Source organism: Falco cherrug, chromosome 19 (assembly GCF_023634085.1).
Source record: "Falco cherrug isolate bFalChe1 chromosome 19, bFalChe1.pri, whole genome shotgun sequence".
Classification (NCBI taxonomy): domain Eukaryota; kingdom Metazoa; phylum Chordata; class Aves; order Falconiformes; family Falconidae; genus Falco; species Falco cherrug.
This window is the reverse complement of record NC_073715.1, coordinates 3194625-3212788: the sequence shown is the minus strand read 5'-3', so window position 1 is coordinate 3212788 and position 18164 is coordinate 3194625. Positions and strand designations below refer to the sequence as shown.

General features: G+C 63.1%; 1 protein-coding gene across 1 annotated transcript; it reads left to right on the top strand.

Moving 5' to 3' along the window:
* Positions 1 to 11: 11 nt before the first annotated feature.
* Positions 12 to 17496, top strand: LOC102048006 (ras GTPase-activating-like protein IQGAP3). The gene is given in 40 exon segments (XM_055696561.1): positions 12 to 19; positions 639 to 726; positions 1094 to 1160; positions 1162 to 1251; positions 2503 to 2580; positions 3371 to 3415; positions 3417 to 3448; positions 3603 to 3670; positions 3946 to 4059; positions 4869 to 5047; positions 5319 to 5406; positions 5680 to 5843; positions 6019 to 6106; positions 6258 to 6421; positions 6549 to 6709; positions 6888 to 7012; positions 7193 to 7356; positions 7952 to 8042; positions 8124 to 8291; positions 8413 to 8555; positions 8637 to 8807; positions 9068 to 9151; positions 9504 to 9575; positions 10129 to 10198; positions 10574 to 10782; positions 11029 to 11181; positions 11263 to 11426; positions 11583 to 11807; positions 11887 to 12027; positions 12528 to 12612; positions 12895 to 13127; positions 13225 to 13357; positions 13656 to 13758; positions 13919 to 14063; positions 14258 to 14345; positions 14627 to 14839; positions 14919 to 15088; positions 15254 to 15355; positions 15844 to 15952; positions 16219 to 17496. Coding segments are annotated over 39 exon segments (4878 nt in total). The 5' UTR covers positions 12 to 19; positions 639 to 661; the 3' UTR covers positions 16333 to 17496.
* Positions 17497 to 18164: the final 668 nt, after the last annotated feature.

Here is an 18164-nt window from a genome sequence, read left to right as displayed (position 1 = left end):
GAGCGGGGGCCGGCGCGCGGTGGGTGCCCGCGGGGGGGGGGCGTTGGGGGGCTTATTGCTACACGGGGGGCTGTGGGACACGAGGGGGGGGCTGTGGGACGCGGGAAGGGGCTGTGAGACACGGGGGGGGGTTTGGACACGGGGGAGCTGTGGGACATGGGGGGGTCGTGGGACACGGCGTCTTTTGGACACGGGGGGGCTGTGGGGCCGTGGTGGGGGGGGCTGTGGGACAAGGGGGGGGCTGTGGGGTGGTTGCAGGGGTGCCCGTGGGACAGGGGGGGAGGGGCTGTGGGGCATGGGGGGGGCTGTGGGACAAGGGGGGGGCTGTGGGGTGGTTGCAGGGGTGCCCGTGGGACACGGGGGGAGGGGCTGTGGGACATGGGGGGGCTGTGGGATGGTGGCGGCTGTGGGGCAGTGGCAGGGTACGGCGGGGGGGCTGTGGGGGGGCAGTGGGGCGCCGGCGGTGCTGGAGGATCCCGGACCCACAGCCACGTCCCTCCGGCCATGACCGTGACCTTGGTTGGAAACATGGGCCTGGGGCCATTTCATCGCCCCCCACCAGTGCTGGGGGGGCGCTGGGGACCCCCGTGTGGGTGCTGACGCCCCCCTTCCCCCCCCCCTCCCCCCCCCCCGCCAAGGCGAGCGCCTGACGGCCGAGCAGATGGACGAGCAGCGGCGGCAGAACGTTGCCTACCAGTACCTGTGTCACCTGGAGGAAGCCAAACGGTGGGGCTGGCCCTGGAGACCCCCACCCCCCAAAAAACCCAAAAATATCGGGGGGGGAACAAGGAGAGGAAGGGGGAGGGGTGGTAAGGCACAGGGGGTCTTGTGGGTGGGGGGGTGGGCGGGTTGTGGCAAAATCCTGCCGGTTCCTGGTGCTTCCTGGCCAGGTGGGTTTGGGTTTTTTTGATTTTTTTTTTTTGGGGGGTGGGGGCACCCAGCTGTGCTGCTGCACCCCAACCAGCTGTCGGGAAGTGGGGAGTGGGGCTGGCCCGTGGGGGGGTTATGGGGATGGGGGAGGTGTTCATGTGGGTGCTGCTCCTGGTGGGGAGGGTTTGGGGGGGTCTCTGACCCCCTCCCCCCACCCTGGCAGCTGGCTGGAGGCCTGCTTGGGGGAGGAGCTGCCCCCCCCGGCGGAGCTGGAGGAGACCCTGCGCAACGGGGGTGGTCCTGGCCAAGCTGGGCCACCGCTTCGCCCCCACCGTCGTCCCCCTGGCCAAGCTCTACGACCGCCACCAGGCGCGCTACAAGGTGGGGGGGGCACCTCGGGAGGGGGGGGGCTTGGGATGTCACCATTGACCCCAAAAGTTGTGCTACAAGATATGGGGGGGGGGGGGGGGCGTTGGGGTATCACCATTGACCCCAAAAGTTGCACTACAAGGCTGGGGGGGGGAGGGGGAGCGATACCCCGGGGGGGGGGCTTGGGGTGTCACCATTGACCCCAAAAGTCGTGCTACAAGATGGGGGTGGGGGGGGGGGCATTAGGGTATCACCATTGACCCCAAAAGTCGTGCTACAAGATGGGGGGGGCACCCCGGGGGGGGGTGTTAGGGTATCACCATTGACCCCAAAAGTTGCACTACAAGGCTGGGGGGGGGAGGGGGAGAGATACCCCGGGGGGGGGGGCTTGGGGTGTCACCATTGACCCCAAAAGTCATGCTACAAGGGAGGGGGGCACCCCGGGGGGGGGGGGGCATTGGGGTGTCACCATTGACCCCAAAAGTAGTGCTATAAGGTGGGGGGGACGGGGGTGGTGGCAGTGGGGGAGGGGTACCCGCTGGGGGGGGGGGGGTATCACCATTGACCCCAAAAGTAGTGCTATAAGGTGGGGGGGAGGGGTACCCCGGTGGGGGGGGGGGGGGTATCACCATTGACCCCAAAAGCAGCTGGAGCCTTTCCAGCGCCGCAGGGTTGAACCCCAACTGGTGGCGCAGCCCCCCCCCCCCCCCCCCCCTCCATTGGGGCTTGGCGGGGGGGGGGGGGGGGGAATTGGGAAAAGTCGCAGGATGGGATAAAAGTGGTTTAATTGGGGAGGGGGAATCTGGGAATCTGCTCCGTACTGGCTGGGGCTCTGGGCTATTGGGGGGGGGGGTTGGGGGGGGCAGATACCCCTCCCCCCTCCTGGTTCCCACATGGAGCGCAGCATCCCTTGGGCACGAGGAGCCCCCTCCCGTTTTCCTGTGCGCCCCCCCTCCCCTCTGCCGCAGCGCCTGAGAAGCGGAGAGGTCCTTGGTTTAATGTAAATATTAATTAGCAGCAGGTCCTTGGTTTCGTGGAAATATTAATTAGCAGCAGCCGGGAGCGCGGCTCGTTATCGGTGTTTTTGTCCCGGCGCATCCAACGCCCGCTCCGGCATGGGAAGGAATTCCCTCCTGGCTGAAAGTGGGGCAGGGGGGAGGATACGGGGGTCCTGGCTGGGTCTGGGAGTGGGGGATCCCAGGGGTGGGGGTGAGGGGGGGGGGGTCACCCTGACCCCGGCTCTCCCCCACCCCCCCCCCGCAGGCAGCTGGGCTTCACTTTCGGCACACGGACAACATCAACTACTGGCGTGATGCCATGAGCCACCTGGGCTTCCCCTCGGTAATGTCACACACGCACACACACCCCCCCCCCCCTCGGTAATGTCACCCCCCCCGCCAAGGGACACGCTGGCCTTTGCCATGGCGGTGGCACTGGGGCTGCTCGGCTCCCTGCAGGACCCTCGTCTCTGAGTGTCCTCCCCTCCCCGGGGACCCCTGTCCAGTCCTCCCCTCCCCGGGGACCCCCATCCCATGGTTCCGTCCCCTCCCCAGGGACCCCCATCCCACCCTCCCTGCCCTGCCTGGGGACCCCAGGCTGTCCGGTCCCCCAGGGGGTCCCATCCCCAGGGGACGCTTGTCCGTCCTCCCATCCCCAGAGACCCCCATCCCATCTTTCCTTCCCTCCTCAGGGACCCCATCCATCCTCCCCATAAAACCTGTCCTCCCCTCCCCAGGGGCTCCCCATCCCATCCTCCTGTCCCCTCCCCGGGGACCCCTGTCCATCCTGCCTCCCCAGGGACCCCCATCCCGTGGTCCCGTCCCCTCCCCAGGGACCACTGTCCATCCTCCCATCCCCTCCCCGGGGACCCCCATCCCATCTTCCCATCCCGTCCTCCCATCCCCCTCCCCCGGGGACCCTCATCCATTGTCCTGTCCTCCTGTCCCCAGGGACCCCGTCCATCCTCTCCACAAAACCTGTCCTCCCCCTCCCCCCAGGGACCCTGGTCCGTCCTCCCCCTCCCCCCAGGGACCCCAGTTTGTCCTGTCCTCCCCCGAGGGACCCTGCCTATCGTCCCCACGGACCCTGCTGGTGCCATCCCCACCTGAGCCCTCTCTTGTCTTGTCGGCAGATCTTCCACCCGGAGACCACCGACATCTATGACAAGAAGAACATGCCCCCGGGTGGTCTACTGCATCCATGCGCTCAGGTGGGCATCCCAGACCTGGCCCTGGGGCTAAAACTATTGTCATGAGCCACATCCACACTCAGGACCCCTTGGGTGGCATCGCCGTGGGGCTGGGGACCACATCGGGAGGATGGAGCGAGCGATGGCATCGTCACGGCGCATCTCTGTCTTGCAGCTTGTACCTCTTCAAACTGGGGCTGGCTCCACAGATCCAGGACTTGTACGGGAAAGTGGATTTCACGGGTACGGTGCCCTGGGGGAGGGGCTGCAGCATTCCTGGTGCCCTGGGGGAGGGGGCTGCAGCATTCCTGGTGCCCTGGGGAGGGGGGCTGCAGCATTCCTGGATCGCTGAGGTGGGAGGGATGCGGTGAGGGGGGGACCCTGGGGCAGGATTTTCCAAGGCTGCCTTGGTGATGCGTGCGTGGGTCTTTGCACCCCTCTGGTCTGCTCGGGGGGTGTGGGGCTTCGCTGCTGGTGCTGAGCGGTTGCTGAGCGGTGCTGCCTGCCTTCTGGTCCAGAGGAGGAGATCAGCAGCACGCAGCGGGAGCTGGAGAAGTACGGGCTGCAGCTGCCCGCCTTCAGCCGGATCGGGGGCATCCTGGCCAAGGAGCTCTCGGGGGACGAAGCCGCAGGTGATGGGGGGCACTTGGGGGGGGTGGGGGGGGTGGGGTGGGGGGGGGAGCGGTGCTGAGCATCAGCCCGTGATGGGGTCGCAGCTTGGCCCTGGGTGTCAAAACTGGAGGGTGCTTGATGGGAGGGGGCCACTCACCCCAAGGGTTGCTTGCTTTGGGGGGTCATTCACCCCAAGGGTTGCCCACTGTGGGGGGTCATTCGCCCTGAGGGTCACTCGCTGGGGGGGGGGCTGCTCACTCCAGGGGGGCTGCTTGCCCCAGGGGTCGCTTGCTCTGGGGGGGGTCATTTGCCCAAGGGTCGCCCGCTGTGGGGGGCTGCTTGGGCTGGTTGCAGCCCCTTCCCAGCAGCAGCAGCTGGGGTTTTGCGTCAGCTGCGCTTGCAGTAGGGGCACGGAGATTTTCCTGGAATTTTCCTGGGTGCTGGAGACGGCAGCCGGCCCTTTGGGAAGGTGGTGGGGGGGGGGGGTGTCCCTGCCACCGTGCAGGGGGCGCAGCTCATCCTGCTGCACGCAGGGAGGAGAGCGGTCGGTTGGTTGCAGCCCTCCGTGACCTGCCTCCCCTGCCTCCCCTGCCTCCCCTGCCTCCCCTGCCTCCCCTGCCTCCCCTGCCTCCCTGCCTCCCCTGCCTCCCCTGCCTCCCCTGCCTCCCTGCCTCCCCTGCCTCCCCTGCCTCCCCTGCCTCCCCTGCCTCCCCTGCCTCCCCTGCCTCCCCTGCCTCCCCTGCCTCCCCTGCCTCCCCTGCCTCCCCTGCCTCCCCCTGCCTCCCCTGCCTCCCCTGCCTCCCCTGCCTCCTTCCCACTTCGCCTCCAGTCCACGCCGCCGTGCTGGCCATCAACGAAGCGGTGGAGCGGGGGGTGGTGGCGGAGACGATGGCCGCCCTCTGCAACCCCAGCGCGATGCTTCTGGACCTGCGCCAGGTGCTGGCGGGCGCCTACCAGGAGATGCTCCACCAGGCGAAGCTGGAGAAGGGCAGCAATGCCAGGAACAGGGTGAGGGGGGTGCAGAGGGGGTGTCCTGGCAGGGCTGGGAGAGGAGCAGCCCTTTTGGTGATGGGTGGGTGGGTGTTTCCAGCTGGAGGGGGGGATCCCTCCAGAGCCTGGGAGAGTCCTTGAGATGATCAGAAGATGGGGTGTGGGAAAAAGTGGTGGGGAAATGATTCCTCTTGGGGGGCTGGTTGACCTTGGGGTGGGGGAAGGAGCCCAAGCATCTGCAGGGGACCCCCGGGGTGTGGAAAGCTCAGGGTGATGGGTCCCTCTCCAGTACCTCCAGGTAATCCCCGAGGGAGAGGACATCTACGACTGGTGTCTGACCCAGGCTGAAATCCAAGGGAACATCAACAAAGTGAACGGTGAGCAGAGATGGGGCAGGGGTCTCCAGACCTTATCGATGGGACCCCAGGCCGCAGGGGGGAGCCTACCTGGGGTGGTGGGTGCAGCAGAAAGGAGCTGCCTGCTCGGACCAGCTCCGGATCAGCGGGGAGCGGGGCTGGCTGCGCATTTCCAAGGAGGAAATTAAAATTTATTGGCGTGTGGGCTTCAGCTTGCAGCTCCCTTTGCTCCCTGGGGCTGTGGGATGATTTCCCCGCTTGTCTTATCCGGGCGTAAAGTGACTTCTCCCCTAGTGCACGGAGCCCTGGAGGAGGTGGATGATGCCCTGGAGAGACGGGATGCGCCGGCACTGTACCGTGCGCTGCAGGACCCCAGCCTGGCCCTGCGCTGCCTCCGACGGGATAACCTTGACCGCTACCTGGAGCAGCTCAGCATGGACCGGGAGCAGAAGGCGCTGGTAGGAACCTGCTGGTACCTCTGCTGGGGTGGCACCCCAGGAGCAAAGGAGGGTCCCGTCCCCCCCTTCCCTGGGTTGCTCTGTGGACCAGCAGCATTCTGCAAAGGGGCTGAGGTCCGTCGGTGCAAGCAGGGTGTGGGGTGAGAGCAGGAGCTGCTCTCTCTGCCCGCTGCAGGAGCTGGGCTACACGGAGCTGCTGGAGCAGGAGGAGGTGGAGGCAGGGGTCCTCGTGGCCAACGAGAGGGGCGAGGAGGAGCGAGCCAGTGAGTGCTGCGGTGGACGCGGTGCTTGCGGCAGGTTCTGCCGCCTGGTGCATCCCTCTAGCTGGTGGCCCTGGTGGCAACCTGAGTGCCCCAGCAGGGGGGAGACGGGGCACGGCCACCTCCTTGCAGCCCACCGTGGTCTCCCGTTCAGTGCTGCGGGCTGTCAGGCAGATCAACGCAGCCATTCGCCGAGGGATGCCGGCGGAGACGTTGGAAGCGCTGATGGACCCTGCGGCGCAGTTGCCCGATGTCTACGGGCTGGCTGCCCCCCTGTACCAGCAGCAGCTGGCCCTGCTGCAACGCCAGCACCCACGGGTGAGAGCTCCCCAGGGACGGGCTGTGGGTCCCACCGGCCGTGGGGGGTGCTCCCCCTGCCCCTGGGGGGCTGCTGGGGCTGGAGGATGCGGTCGGGGGGGTCAGTGCCTCTGCTGGCTCCACGCAGGGTGAGCTGGCCCACGAGGAGCTGTTTGTGGCTGTGGAGATGCTTTCGGCCGTAGCGCTGGTTAACCAGGCTCTGGATGCCAGGGACGCCGAGGGGCTCCGGAGCAGCCTGGTCAGCTCTGCCCTGGGGCTCTCGGGGGTCGAGGATGCAAATGCACAGCGGTAAGGAGAGGGGCACCATGGGTGGCGTTGGTGACGTGGAGCAATCCCGTGGGGGGGTGTGTGTGGCCCTGGGCTTGTTTCACCACTTTTTCCCCTTGGAAAAGCAAGGCAGCCGGCTCTGGCAGACGCTGTCCCTGCTTAAAATGCTCCGAGCCGTTGCCCCACGTCCCTCCTGCAGGTATTTTGAGGATTTGGTGCAGCTGAAAAGCCAACGTGGGGAAGCGGGAGCCCAGTTCCTGAGCTGGAATGACATTCAGGACAGTGTCAATGACACCAACTCATCAGTGCGAGATGAAAACGACCGTGAGTCCTGGTCGAGCGGGGGAGGAGGGCGGGATTCTGCGAATCTGGGAGAGGGAGGTCGTGCCAGGAGCTCAACCCTAATGAGACACCCGAGAATCTCGCGCTACCCTGAGCTGCGGCTCCGGTGAGTGCCCGGAGCACGGAGGGAGCTGAGCCGCGTGTCCCCTCGCCCCCACTCAGGGGTCCTCGCCGTCCGGCTGGTCAACGAGGCTCTGCTGCAGGCGGACCCCGAGAAGACGCTGGCGGCGCTGCTGCTGCTGGCGGCCGCCCTGCCCGGCATCGCCCCCCACGCCGCTCTGCGCTACCACCACGTGCTGGCCCAGGCGCGAAGGCTGAAAGCCCAGGTGGGGTGGCATCCCCCCTCCCTGTAGCAGCGTGGCATCCCCCCCCCCCCTCCCCAGTAGCATGGCATCCCGTTACCGCCAGTACCGCATCCCCTCGAGCCACGCAGCATCCCCACCACCACCACCCCTGGCAGCGTGGCATCCCCCGCTGCCCCCCAGCAGTGCAGCATCCCTTTGAGCCACACCAGCATCCCCCCACCTCCCCCACCCCAAGAAGGGTGGCATCCCCTCAAGCCACACAGCTTCCCCCCCCTCCCCAACAGTGTGGCATCCCCTCGAGCCACACAGCATCCCCCCCCTCCCCAACAGTGTGGCATCCCCTCGAGCCACACAGCATCCCCCCCTCCCCAACAGTGTGGCATTCCCTCCCCCCGCAATAGTGTGGCATCCCCTCGAGCCACACAGCATCCCCCCCCCCCCCCCAGGGTGCCATCCCCTCGAGCCACCCCCACCCCGGCAGTGCGGTGCTTTGCAGAGCTCAGGGTGCTCGAGGGGAGTTGTAGCACACAAGACCAGCGCCGCTGAAACTCTTGGGGGGCAGGGGGGGTCATGCAGCTCACTGGACCCCCTATTCCGTCCCCCACCATCTCTGCAGGCCACGGAGGACGAGGGAGCCATGCTGTGGTGGGAAGAGATCCGGGAAGGCGTCAGCAGGGCTAACCAGGACACGGTGGCAGCCAGGAGGAGTGAGTGCTCCCCCCGGCACTGGCGCTGGGTGGGGGGGAGGCGTGAAGGGTCTCAACGAGCCCCCCCCCTTGCCCCCGCAGTGGCGCTGGGCACCGCCGCCATCAACCAGGCCATCAAGGAGGGGAAGGCGGCGCAGACCCTGCGGGTGCTGCGCAACCCCGACGTGGCTCTGTGCGGTGTGGCGAGCGCCTGTGCCGCCGCCTACCAGGAGCAGCTGGCGGCTCTGATGGCCACCAAGAGCCACGCAGGTGAAACTGGGGGCTGCACGAAATCCCCACCCCCACCCCAGACCCCCAGAAACCTGGGGTACCCAAGCCATCCAGCGGAGCAGCATCCCCCTGCCCCAGCAGCACCCGTCTATCTCTGCAGGCAGCGGGAAGCGGTGCTGGGTCCGGCACAGGCTGCAGGATGGTGCTGAGTACTACCTGAGCCTGCAGACCTTCGAGGGCAGCTGGCAGCGCCCGCAGGATGGTGACCTCAACACCACGCACCTGAGCCGGCAGGAGATCCAGGTACGGGCAGGATGGTGCTGGGGGGGGTGGGGGATGCTGGTGGCGTCGCTGGTGCTGAGCCGGTGCGTGGTGTCCCCCCAGTCGGTCATCACCCGCGTGACCGCGATGCACGACCGGGAGCGCCTGTGGGGGTCCCACGTCCCCTTCGTGGTGAGGCTCCAGGCTCGGCTGCGGGGTTTTCTCGTTCGCCGGGAGGTCGCGGCACGGCGGCGCATCCTGCGGGACCACCAGCCGGCTGCCCTCAGGATCCAGGTGACATAGGCAGAATCTGTCCCACCTCCGCGTGGTGGGGGGGGGATGCAAACCATGGTGGGGGTGGGGCTGGACTCCCCCAGGGTATTACAGATGATGGCACAGGGCTTGTTTTTTCTGGTAGCGGCTGCTCTGGGCGCTGCTCCCCTGCTTTGCCGTCCTGTGTCGGATGCTTCCCTCGTGCAGGCTGCCAAACCCGACCAGGCGCGGCAGGGACCCTGCGCAGGTCTCGGTAGCCCCATGTCTCTTCTTACGCCCAGGCTTGGTGGAGAGGGTCCAGGCAGCGCAGGGCGTACCTGGAGAGGCTGCGCTACCTGCGAGCCAACGTGGATGCTGTGATCAAGGTTTGGAAGATTTCCCCGTTGCCCTTTTTTTATTTTTTTTTTTGGATGCTTCCCTGTCGCCTTTTTTTTTTTTTTTTTTTTTTTTTGGGTTCCCCTTCACTCCCACGTCGGGCATCACCACCTGGTTACTGGGCAGTAAGTGCAGAGTTTACCCCCTGCCTGGTACAGCAGGGGATGGAGGATACAGAACCTGGACCAGGGCATGGCTGGGCATTATGTGAGGGGATGGGGGGGGGATATCTTGGGCTGGGGGAAAAATCTAGCAAAAATCCCCCGGTTTTTCTCCTTTTCCCCCGTTTGCTTTGGCTGGGTGAGCCCTTTCAGTATCCAACCGCTTGACCATCCCTGCCAGATCCAGGCAGCCGTGAGGATGTGGCGGGCTCGGAGAAGGTACCGGCAGAGATTGTGCTACTTCAGGCAGAATGTGAGTGATGGGATGGGGAGGAAAACTCCTCCCGGGACTGTGTCACCACGCGTGGGAACGGAGGGGGACAATCCTGGGCGGGGCGGGTGGATCTCTGCCCCGAGCGCTGGCGGTGCAACTGGAGGGAGGAACCGGAGCACCCTTGCAGTGGGATGGGTGGGTGGGAAAGGATGCCTGGTGGGTCTTGAAGCCAAATTATCGGGATCTGTAAAGCTTGAGGAGAGAAAAAATCCCTCCGGTTCCATCAAAAACCAATGAGGACTTCAAGGTGCCCACGAGAGGGGACGGAAATTTTCTGGGAAAGGGTGCGTGGGAAGTGAAGCTGCGCCTCTGGAGCGGCGGTGGCACGTGAAATACGGCGAGTGGAGGAGGAACAACCGCCGAGGAGAGTGAAATCCTGAAATTCCCGGGCTGTGGAGACCGTCATCCCAGGCCGTGGGCAGATTCCCAGCAGCGGGAGCAGGCAGCCGGGTGTCCACCCAACTCTTCCCTCCCCCTGTGTTTCGGGGATGCTGCGGGGAACCACCTCTCACCCCCTTGTTTGCCTTGGCAGATTAAAGCTGTAATTAAAATCCAGGCTTTTGTACGAGCTAACAAGGCCCGTGGGGATTACAGGATGCTGGGTAAGTGCCTGCTCGTCTCTGCTCTGAAGTGGCTGTAATTAATTAATTAGGAAGGGGACTCTGCCTCCTTCCTTGCCAGCCTTGCACAGTGGCGAGGTGGTGGCAGGCTGGCCACCAGTGTCCCTGTGGCCAGTGGCTTGGTGGTCCCTTAGCATCAGCTAGAGCATCCCCAGGGCTGCTCTTGGTGCCCTTCCTAGGGAGGTACCACACAGCGTGGCACGGCCTTGTCCTGCATCCCGGCATCACAAGATGCTTTTTTTGGGGAGGAGGATGCGGGGTGTCTCGATGAGATGCTGGGGCTCCGAGGGTCTACGGTGGGGGTGGCTGCTCAACCTTCCCTGCAAGCGTTCATGGTGGGACCGTGCCTTGCCGCAGTCCATGCCAGGAACCCGCCGCTGAGCATCGTCCGGCGCTTCATCCACCTGCTGGAGCAGAGCCAGCATGACTTCTGGGAGGAGTCGGAGGTGCTGCGGCTGCAGGAGGAGGTGGTGAAGAGGATCCGCGCCAGCCGGCAGCTGGAGAGTGACCTGGACCTCATGGACATCAAGATTGGGCTGCTGGTCAAGAACAGGATCACGCTGCAGGTGGGGAGAGGACATTGGCCACCTCGCGTGATGGTGCCTAAGCCCGTTCAGCCGGCACGGAGCTGCTGCTCCCCTCCTTGGCATCACACCACACCGTGAATTTCTCTCTGCTTGGCTTTTTGAAATGGTTGGAGGGGTTGTGGGGGGCGTTGGGATGCCTCTGGCTCTTTCCCCAGAAGCTGGGCTGGATGCCGGAGCTTGCCGGCAGCCACCAGCCCTTCTCTCCCCTCACCCACGTGGCTCCAGGAGGTGGTGTCCCACTGCAAGAAGCTGACCAAGAAGAACAAGGAGCAGCTCTCGGAGATGATGTCCCTAGACAAGCAGAAAGGGCTCAAGTCTCTCAGCAAGGAGAAGCGGCAGAAGCTGGAAGCCTACCAGCATCTCTTCTACCTGCTGCAGGTGGGGCTGGTGGGGGTCTGCTGTGCCCACCACCCCTCGTGACGCTTGGACTTAGCTTGGTGTTCCTCCTCGTTCCTGCAGACGCAGCCTGTCTACTTGGCCAGGCTGATCTTCCAGATGCCCCAGAACAAGTCCACCAAGTTCATGGAATCGGTGATCTTTACGCTTTACAACTACGCGTCCAACCCACGGGAGGCTTATCTGCTGCTCCAGCTCTTCAAAGCAGCGCTGCAGGAGGAGATCAGGTGGGTGGCCGTGGGTGCCTGATGTGGGGGCAGGTCCAGGAAAAGGTTGAACACCAGTTTGGATGCAGTTCTCTCCTGGCTGCTGCGTTGGAGAACAAATGGGTCCATCCCCTTCATCTCCCCTCCCCCCCCTCCCCCATCCTGGTCTTTCCCCAGGTCCAAGGTGGACCACGTCCACGACATCCTGATGGGGAACGCCACAGTGATTCGGCTAGTGGTCAGCTTCTACCGCAACGCACGCGGGCAGAACGCCCTGCGGCAAATCCTGGGTGGCCCGGTGCAGGAGGTCCTGCAGGACAAGACCCTCAGCATCCGCACCAACCCTGTGGACATCTACAAGGCGTGGATCAACCAGACCGAGTCGCAGAGCGGGCAGAAAAGGTCAGGCCCTGGGCAAGGAGGCTTAGGCCAAGGGTGCCGGGAGTTGGGATGGTGATGGGACCTTGTCTTCCATTTACAGCGAGCTCCCGTACGAGGTCAGCCCTGAGCAGGCTCTCAGCCATCCCGAGGTCCAAAGGCGGTTGGATATTTCCATCCGCAACCTCCTCGTGATGACGGACAAGTTCGTCTCTGCCATCACCTCTTCCGTGGACAAGATCCCGTACGTATCTCGATGGTCTGTAGGCCACGTCCCTGCGGCGCTCTTGGCTTGTAGGTAGCTTCGGTGAGGTCTTGGAGAGGGAGGTTGGGTTCTGGGGGGGCTTCTGGCCCCTTGGCTCCTGCAGGCCTGAGTTACTGCCCTGGCAACAAGGGGAAATCCTGCTCCTTCTGCTCCTCCACCAGCCCCGGTGGGCTGGTGGTTCTTGCCACTCTGTTTGGGAGCGCTTTACTACAGGTGTTGAGGTGTTTGCAAGGAAGAAGCTGAGCTTTGTGATAACCTCGGAGGATAAAGGCTTTCTCCGGGGGTGGGGGGGGTCTGGGCTGGTGGGAGGGGAGGGAGCTGGGGGGATGCTGCAGCTGCTGACCCCTCCTGCAGACTCCTCCATCGCCCCAGGGCTGGGGGCTGGCCGCTGTGTGGGTGAGGGGTGGTGGGGACGGGGCAGGGTGGCAGACCTGGTGCTGCCTCACGTGCTGACAGACCTTGCCCTGCCCTCTCCTCAGCTATGGGATGCGCTACGTGGCCAAGATCCTGAGGACATCCTTGGCTGAGAAATTCCCCAAGGCTTCAGCAGAGGAGATCGACAAGGTACCCTGGGGCTTGGGGGGGGCTTGGGGGGGGTCCAACGGTGTGTGCCTGTGAAGTGCTAGTACTCCTTTATGGAAGGCCATGTCCTCTTGACTTCAAAACACCTTCAAGGCGATATTTTCCTTGAGCCACTGAGGAAATGCCAACAACGGGCTCTTCTCTGCGCTGTTGTCCCCTCTGGGTGGATTCCACCGGGACCAAAGAGCCTTCCCTGCCGAGCTGCCGCATCCCTGGCCACCAGCCCCCGTACTCCCCCCAAACACAGCCTGTCTTGCACCCTAGATCGTGGGCAACCTGCTCTACTACCGCTTCATGAACCCAGCCGTGGTGGCCCCCGACGGCTTTGACATCGTGGACATCTCGGCTGGGGTGACCCTGCATCCCGACCACCGCCGCAACCTGGGCTCCATCGCCAAAGTGCTGCAGCACGCGGCCGCCCGCAAGGCCTTCGAGGGGGACAACTCGCATCTCTGTGGGGTCAACCAGTACCTGGAGGACACCCATCACAAGTTCAGGTGGGCACCAGGGTGGTCTCGGGGCTGGGGGAGGGGGGAAGGCGGCTGTGAGCCGGCGGTGGGGGTTTGGGGTGACCAAAGAGGTGGCTCTCTGCAGGAGGTTCATCTCTGCTGCCTGCTGCGTCCCTGGGCCGGAGGAGAGGTTTAACGTGGACGAGTACTCGGAGATGGTGGCAGTGGCCAAACCGGTCATCTACATCACGGTGGGGGAGCTCATCAACACGCACAAGGTAAAGGGTGTAGGACCTGACCGCAAGCAAGCGGGCTCCATGTCTTCTCCCACCTCCTGGGCTTTCTGCTGCGTTTGATCACACTCCTCTATCCCACAACCACCACGGCTCCCCCTGGCCTCTTTCCCCCCCCCCCCCCACATTTTAAGCAAGAGAATGATCCAGATTCCACAGGTTCTCTGCTGCTTGTCCTCCCCTGCCCCTCCCTAACTCCTCAGTCCTCTCTGGGGGGCAGAGGGCATCTCACCGTTCCCAACTGGCCCCTTCAGTGCTCACCCTCCTCCCCTGCACCACCCAGCTCCTGCTCGAGCACCAGGACTCCATCGCGCCGCGCCACGGCGACCCCCTGCACGAGCTTCTGGAAGACCTCGACGAGCTTCCTACGGTCCAGTCCCTCGTCGGTAGGTAGAGCTTTGGGACCCACCACCGCTTCGGCAGGAGGAGGATGGAGATGGGGGGGATGCTTCCCTTGGGTGAAGCTCTAGCCGGATTGCTTTGGGCACGGGGAAGCCACCTGCCCTGAACCCACCGTGGCTACCTGGGCTCTCTCTGCCCTCCCAGGGGAGACTGTCGCCAGCCCGGCGGACGGCGATGCGGAGCAGATGCTCTCCCAGCTCAGCAAAATGGAGATCTCCCTCACCCTCACGGGCAAGCTGGTGCCGGCGGCCAGCAGCGAGGAGAGCGACACCAGGAGCTTGGTGCTGAGGTGGGGCCGGGCTGTGGGGGAGTTGCGGGGGTCGGGATGCTCAAAGCGGGCAAAAAACCTTTGGGAGGCAGCTAAATTCATCAGTTGGACTTAACGATCTCGAAGGGCTTTTCCAACCTAAATGAGTTGAGGATTGAAATGAGGAGGAGGGTGGGGGTCCGGAGTGGCCGCCTGATGTCTCCCCCTGCCTCTAGCACCAAGCAGATGCTGGTGGATGTGATCCAGTCGCAGCCAGGAGATTCCCTCCCGGAGATCCTGTGGACGCTGGCCTCGGAGCACGAGGTGGGGATGCGTGAGGCTGCTTCTAGGGACGAGCTAAAAAGTTTCTCGGGGTGGGGAATGGCAAACAAGCCCTCAGCAGAACGCTGCCCTGCTGCTCTTGAAGCCTTGGTTGCTGCTTTTCTGCTCCCGCAGTGGCCGGGCTCTGTTTCTCGGAGAAGGCAGCACGTCTTTTGGGGCCAGGAGACACGTATCTGAGAGTGGGTGTGAGGAAGGGTTGGTGGCTCCATCTCCTCCCGTCCCGTTCCAGCCGTGTGCCTGGCTCACCCCCTTCTCATCCCTAGGAAGCCACCCACGAGCAGCTCCTGCGGAGGCGAGCGCTGCGGGATGCCCAGACCCCTGCCAAGCTGCAACGCAACCGTTCGCTGGCTGCCAACAACCAGCTGTCCATGGAGGAGAAGAAGCGCAAGATCATCCGCAACCTGCGGCGCTTGGAGAGCCTGGGGCTGGTGGACTCTGCCCATCAGTACCAGGAGCTCATCAACGAGCTGGCCAAGGTGAGCTGGGGGAGGTCACCTCAACCCCCCTCCAGATCCTGCTGAGAAGGAGTCGGATGAGCTTTCTCGTTTCCCCCAGGACATCTGCAACCAGAGGCGGTACCGGCAGCACCGCAGAGGGGAACTCCTGAAGCTGAGGCAGACCCTGCAGGGCCTCAACGCCAAGACCTTGTTTTACGAGGAGCAAATCGATTATTACAACCAGTACATCAAAACCTGCCTTGACAACCTGGCAGCCAGCACCACCAAGTAGGTACCCTTACAAAAAAAGCAAGAATTTAAAAAGGGAAAAAAAACCAAATTTTTTTTTTTTGGGGTGCTGTCTGGATGTTGGGGGTCCTGGAGATGCTGGGGGTCCGAGGGGTGGCGCCTGGCTGGGGACCAGCTCTGAGTATGTGGTCCCTTCTCTTCAAGGATGAGCGGGAAGAGCAAGAAACCGCAGTCGCTGCGCTACACGGCGGCCCGGCTGTTGGAGAAGGGGGTGCTGCTGGAGATCGAGGACCTGCCGCTCAGCCAGTACGTGGTCCCCAGGCCGTGGGACGAGCTGTTGTGGTGCAAAGCTTGGGCAGGTAGAGGAACGTAGCGTGGGTGGAGGGTGCACGCGGGCTCAGCATCATGCCCCCTTGCCCCCCACCCAAGGATGGGGTGAGTGGGTTTGGGTATCACCAGGAGAAGATGGCAGAGGTGGGATTGGGAAAGGGGGAGTGGTCTTTGGGCTGGGGGGCTGCCCTCGTGTGCTGAGGGGGTTGTGCTGGGTGACCTGGTCCTTGGTTGCGTGGACAAAGGCTTGGCATCTTCCCCCCCTTGCCCCCCCACCCAAGAATGGGGTGAGTGGGTTTGGGTATCACCAGGAGAAGATGGGAGGGGTGGGATTGGGAGGGGGGTCTTTGGGCTGGGGGGCTGCCCTCGTGTGCCGAGGGGGTTGCACTGGCTGGGTGACCTGGTCCTTGGTTGCGTTAAAGCCACGAAGCCCCCCTTGGTAGCCACTGGCTCTGTCCCGTCAGGTTCAGGAACGTGATTTTCGACATCACCCCCTGCGAGGAACCGGGCAGGTTCCAGGTGAAAGCCAAATTCATGGGGATTGACATGGAGCGGTTCCAGCTGCACTATCAGGTGGGGGGAGCCCATCCTGGGGCACCTGGGGGGTGGGGGTGGTGGTGACCCCAAATCTGGCTCGTTTGGGGGTCACACACACTCGGAGCCCTGCCCTGAGCTGGGGGCAGCCTCGCCGTGCATTTCCCTGCTGCACGTCCCGATGGAAACCCAGCTCCGTGCCGGCTCCCCTCACCCCTGGGGGATGCCGAGGGTGGGCCAGCCCCCTCCCCTGGCTGGCCATGGGGGGCTGGTGGTGGTGATGTCCCCCCCCACCTCTCCCCCAGGACCTGCTGCAGCTGCAATACGAGGGCGTAGCAGTCATGAAGATGTTCGATAAGGCCAAGATCAATGTCAACCTGCTCATTTTCCTCCTCAACAAGAAGTTCTTTAAGAAGTAACAAGGGGGGGAGGGCTGGGGGAGGGGGGGGGATGCAAACCAAACCTGCCAAAGAGAACCCTGGGGGTCGGTGGTCCGGGATCCCCATGGCGGGGGAATTTCTGCCCGGACATGGGGGCGAGTGGAGGGCTCAGAGTTCAGCCCCAGCCCTGGCTGACCCCAGACTGGTGTTAACTGGAGGTCAACTGGGAGCTCCTGTAGCTTGTGCCGGGGTAAGCTGGTACCCGGCGCTCCCCGCAGAGAGGATGCGGCTGCTGCGGCTTTTGCAGCGCGCGTAGCTTTTAAAATTTTGGGGGTTTGGGTTTTTTTGGCTGTTGCTGTGTTGCTAACAGCTGGCTGCTCAAGGACACTATGGATTCTGGGCACTGCACATTTTTAGCGATGAAATAAAGGGATTTTAATTTTTTTTTTTGCCTTCCTCCCACTAGAGATTGGGGGAATGTCAGAATTGGACTTTATCCGAGGGGAAGGAGAATTCAGAGGCAGTAGCGGTGGGGACACCCATGGGCTGTCCTCTAGTAAGTCAAGGGTGCAATAAGGCAAATTTGGGGGTTTTAAACATGAATTTCACCGCCTGTTCTCCAGCCAGGCTGGGGGCAGACAGAAATCTCAGGGGATGGGATGAGAGCTGGGACCTCTCCTCCCCCCTGGAGCATGCTGGTGCCCGGCAGCTGGTGCGGAGCATCGCTGAGCCACTGGCTCGTCTAGGTTGGTGGCTGCTCTGTCCCCTGTGGCTTTGCTCCGGCGCTTAATTAAAACGCAGCACGCGGCTCGGTTTGGCCCCGGCTGCTTTGAAAGCACTTTCTCCTCCACGTGGTGGGAAAGGAGCTGGGAATGGTCACAAGCCTCTTCCCAGCCCCATCTCCTTCAGGAACAGGGGTGGCAGGTCTCAAACCTGCTCCGCAAAGGAGGTTTTTGGGGAACCCGGGCTCGGAATCTCCATCGCTGCTTCGGTAACTGCCTCGGCACCTCGAGGTGACCCAACGGTACCCTGACAAGTTGGCATCTAGGGTGCCTGGCTTGTCTTTGGAAAGTGATGTTTGTTCGTGATGTTTTAATGTATTTTTTCCTTTCCTTTTCTGTCATTTAAAAGCTGCCACTGGCACTTACCCTTCCCCTGTCTGTGCTGCTTTTGCTCATTTAAATAAATACATATAACAAAATACAGCATCGCTCTGGATGATCCTTTCTCCTTAAACCAATGGTCCTCAACTCCCGCTCCTCTCGCTGGGTGCTCTGGGGCTTGTGAGGCTTCCTCTATCGCCCCGTGTCCCCTAAGCAAGGTGCCCCCTCGCCTTGCGGCTCCGGGAATTTGCCGCGTTAGCCAGGAACTGGCTCTCTGGAAGCGGCGCTGAGTCAGGCACTGAGGCATTGACTCAGCTCTTGCACAGGGAGTTTAGGCCGCTTTCAGACACACTTAATTCTTAAATAAATACTATGATTACATCTCATAAAGACTATGATTATATCTCTAAAGGAATGAATCAGGATCAAGCAGCGCTCTTCCAGTTTTAAAATAGGAGCGGGCTGCGTTAACCTGTTGGGTGCTGCATGGTCCCAGGGAGCTGCCAGCATGTGACACCCATTATCACATTATTAATTTTTTTTCCTTCTGGTCACCATATATTTTTATTTCCTTGCCTTCAGAGGCAGAACCGGCGCTTCCCTGGCTGTGGCTCGGGGTGGTTCAGTTGCCATCAGCCGCCGTTGGCTTTGCAGGAGCAGTGTTTGACACCCCAAAACCATTTACTGGTGATGTTTTGGGGATGGGGGGGGATCCTGATGGAAAAGGCTCTGCATAATGGTAATAATCCCCGTATGGGTAATCCCATA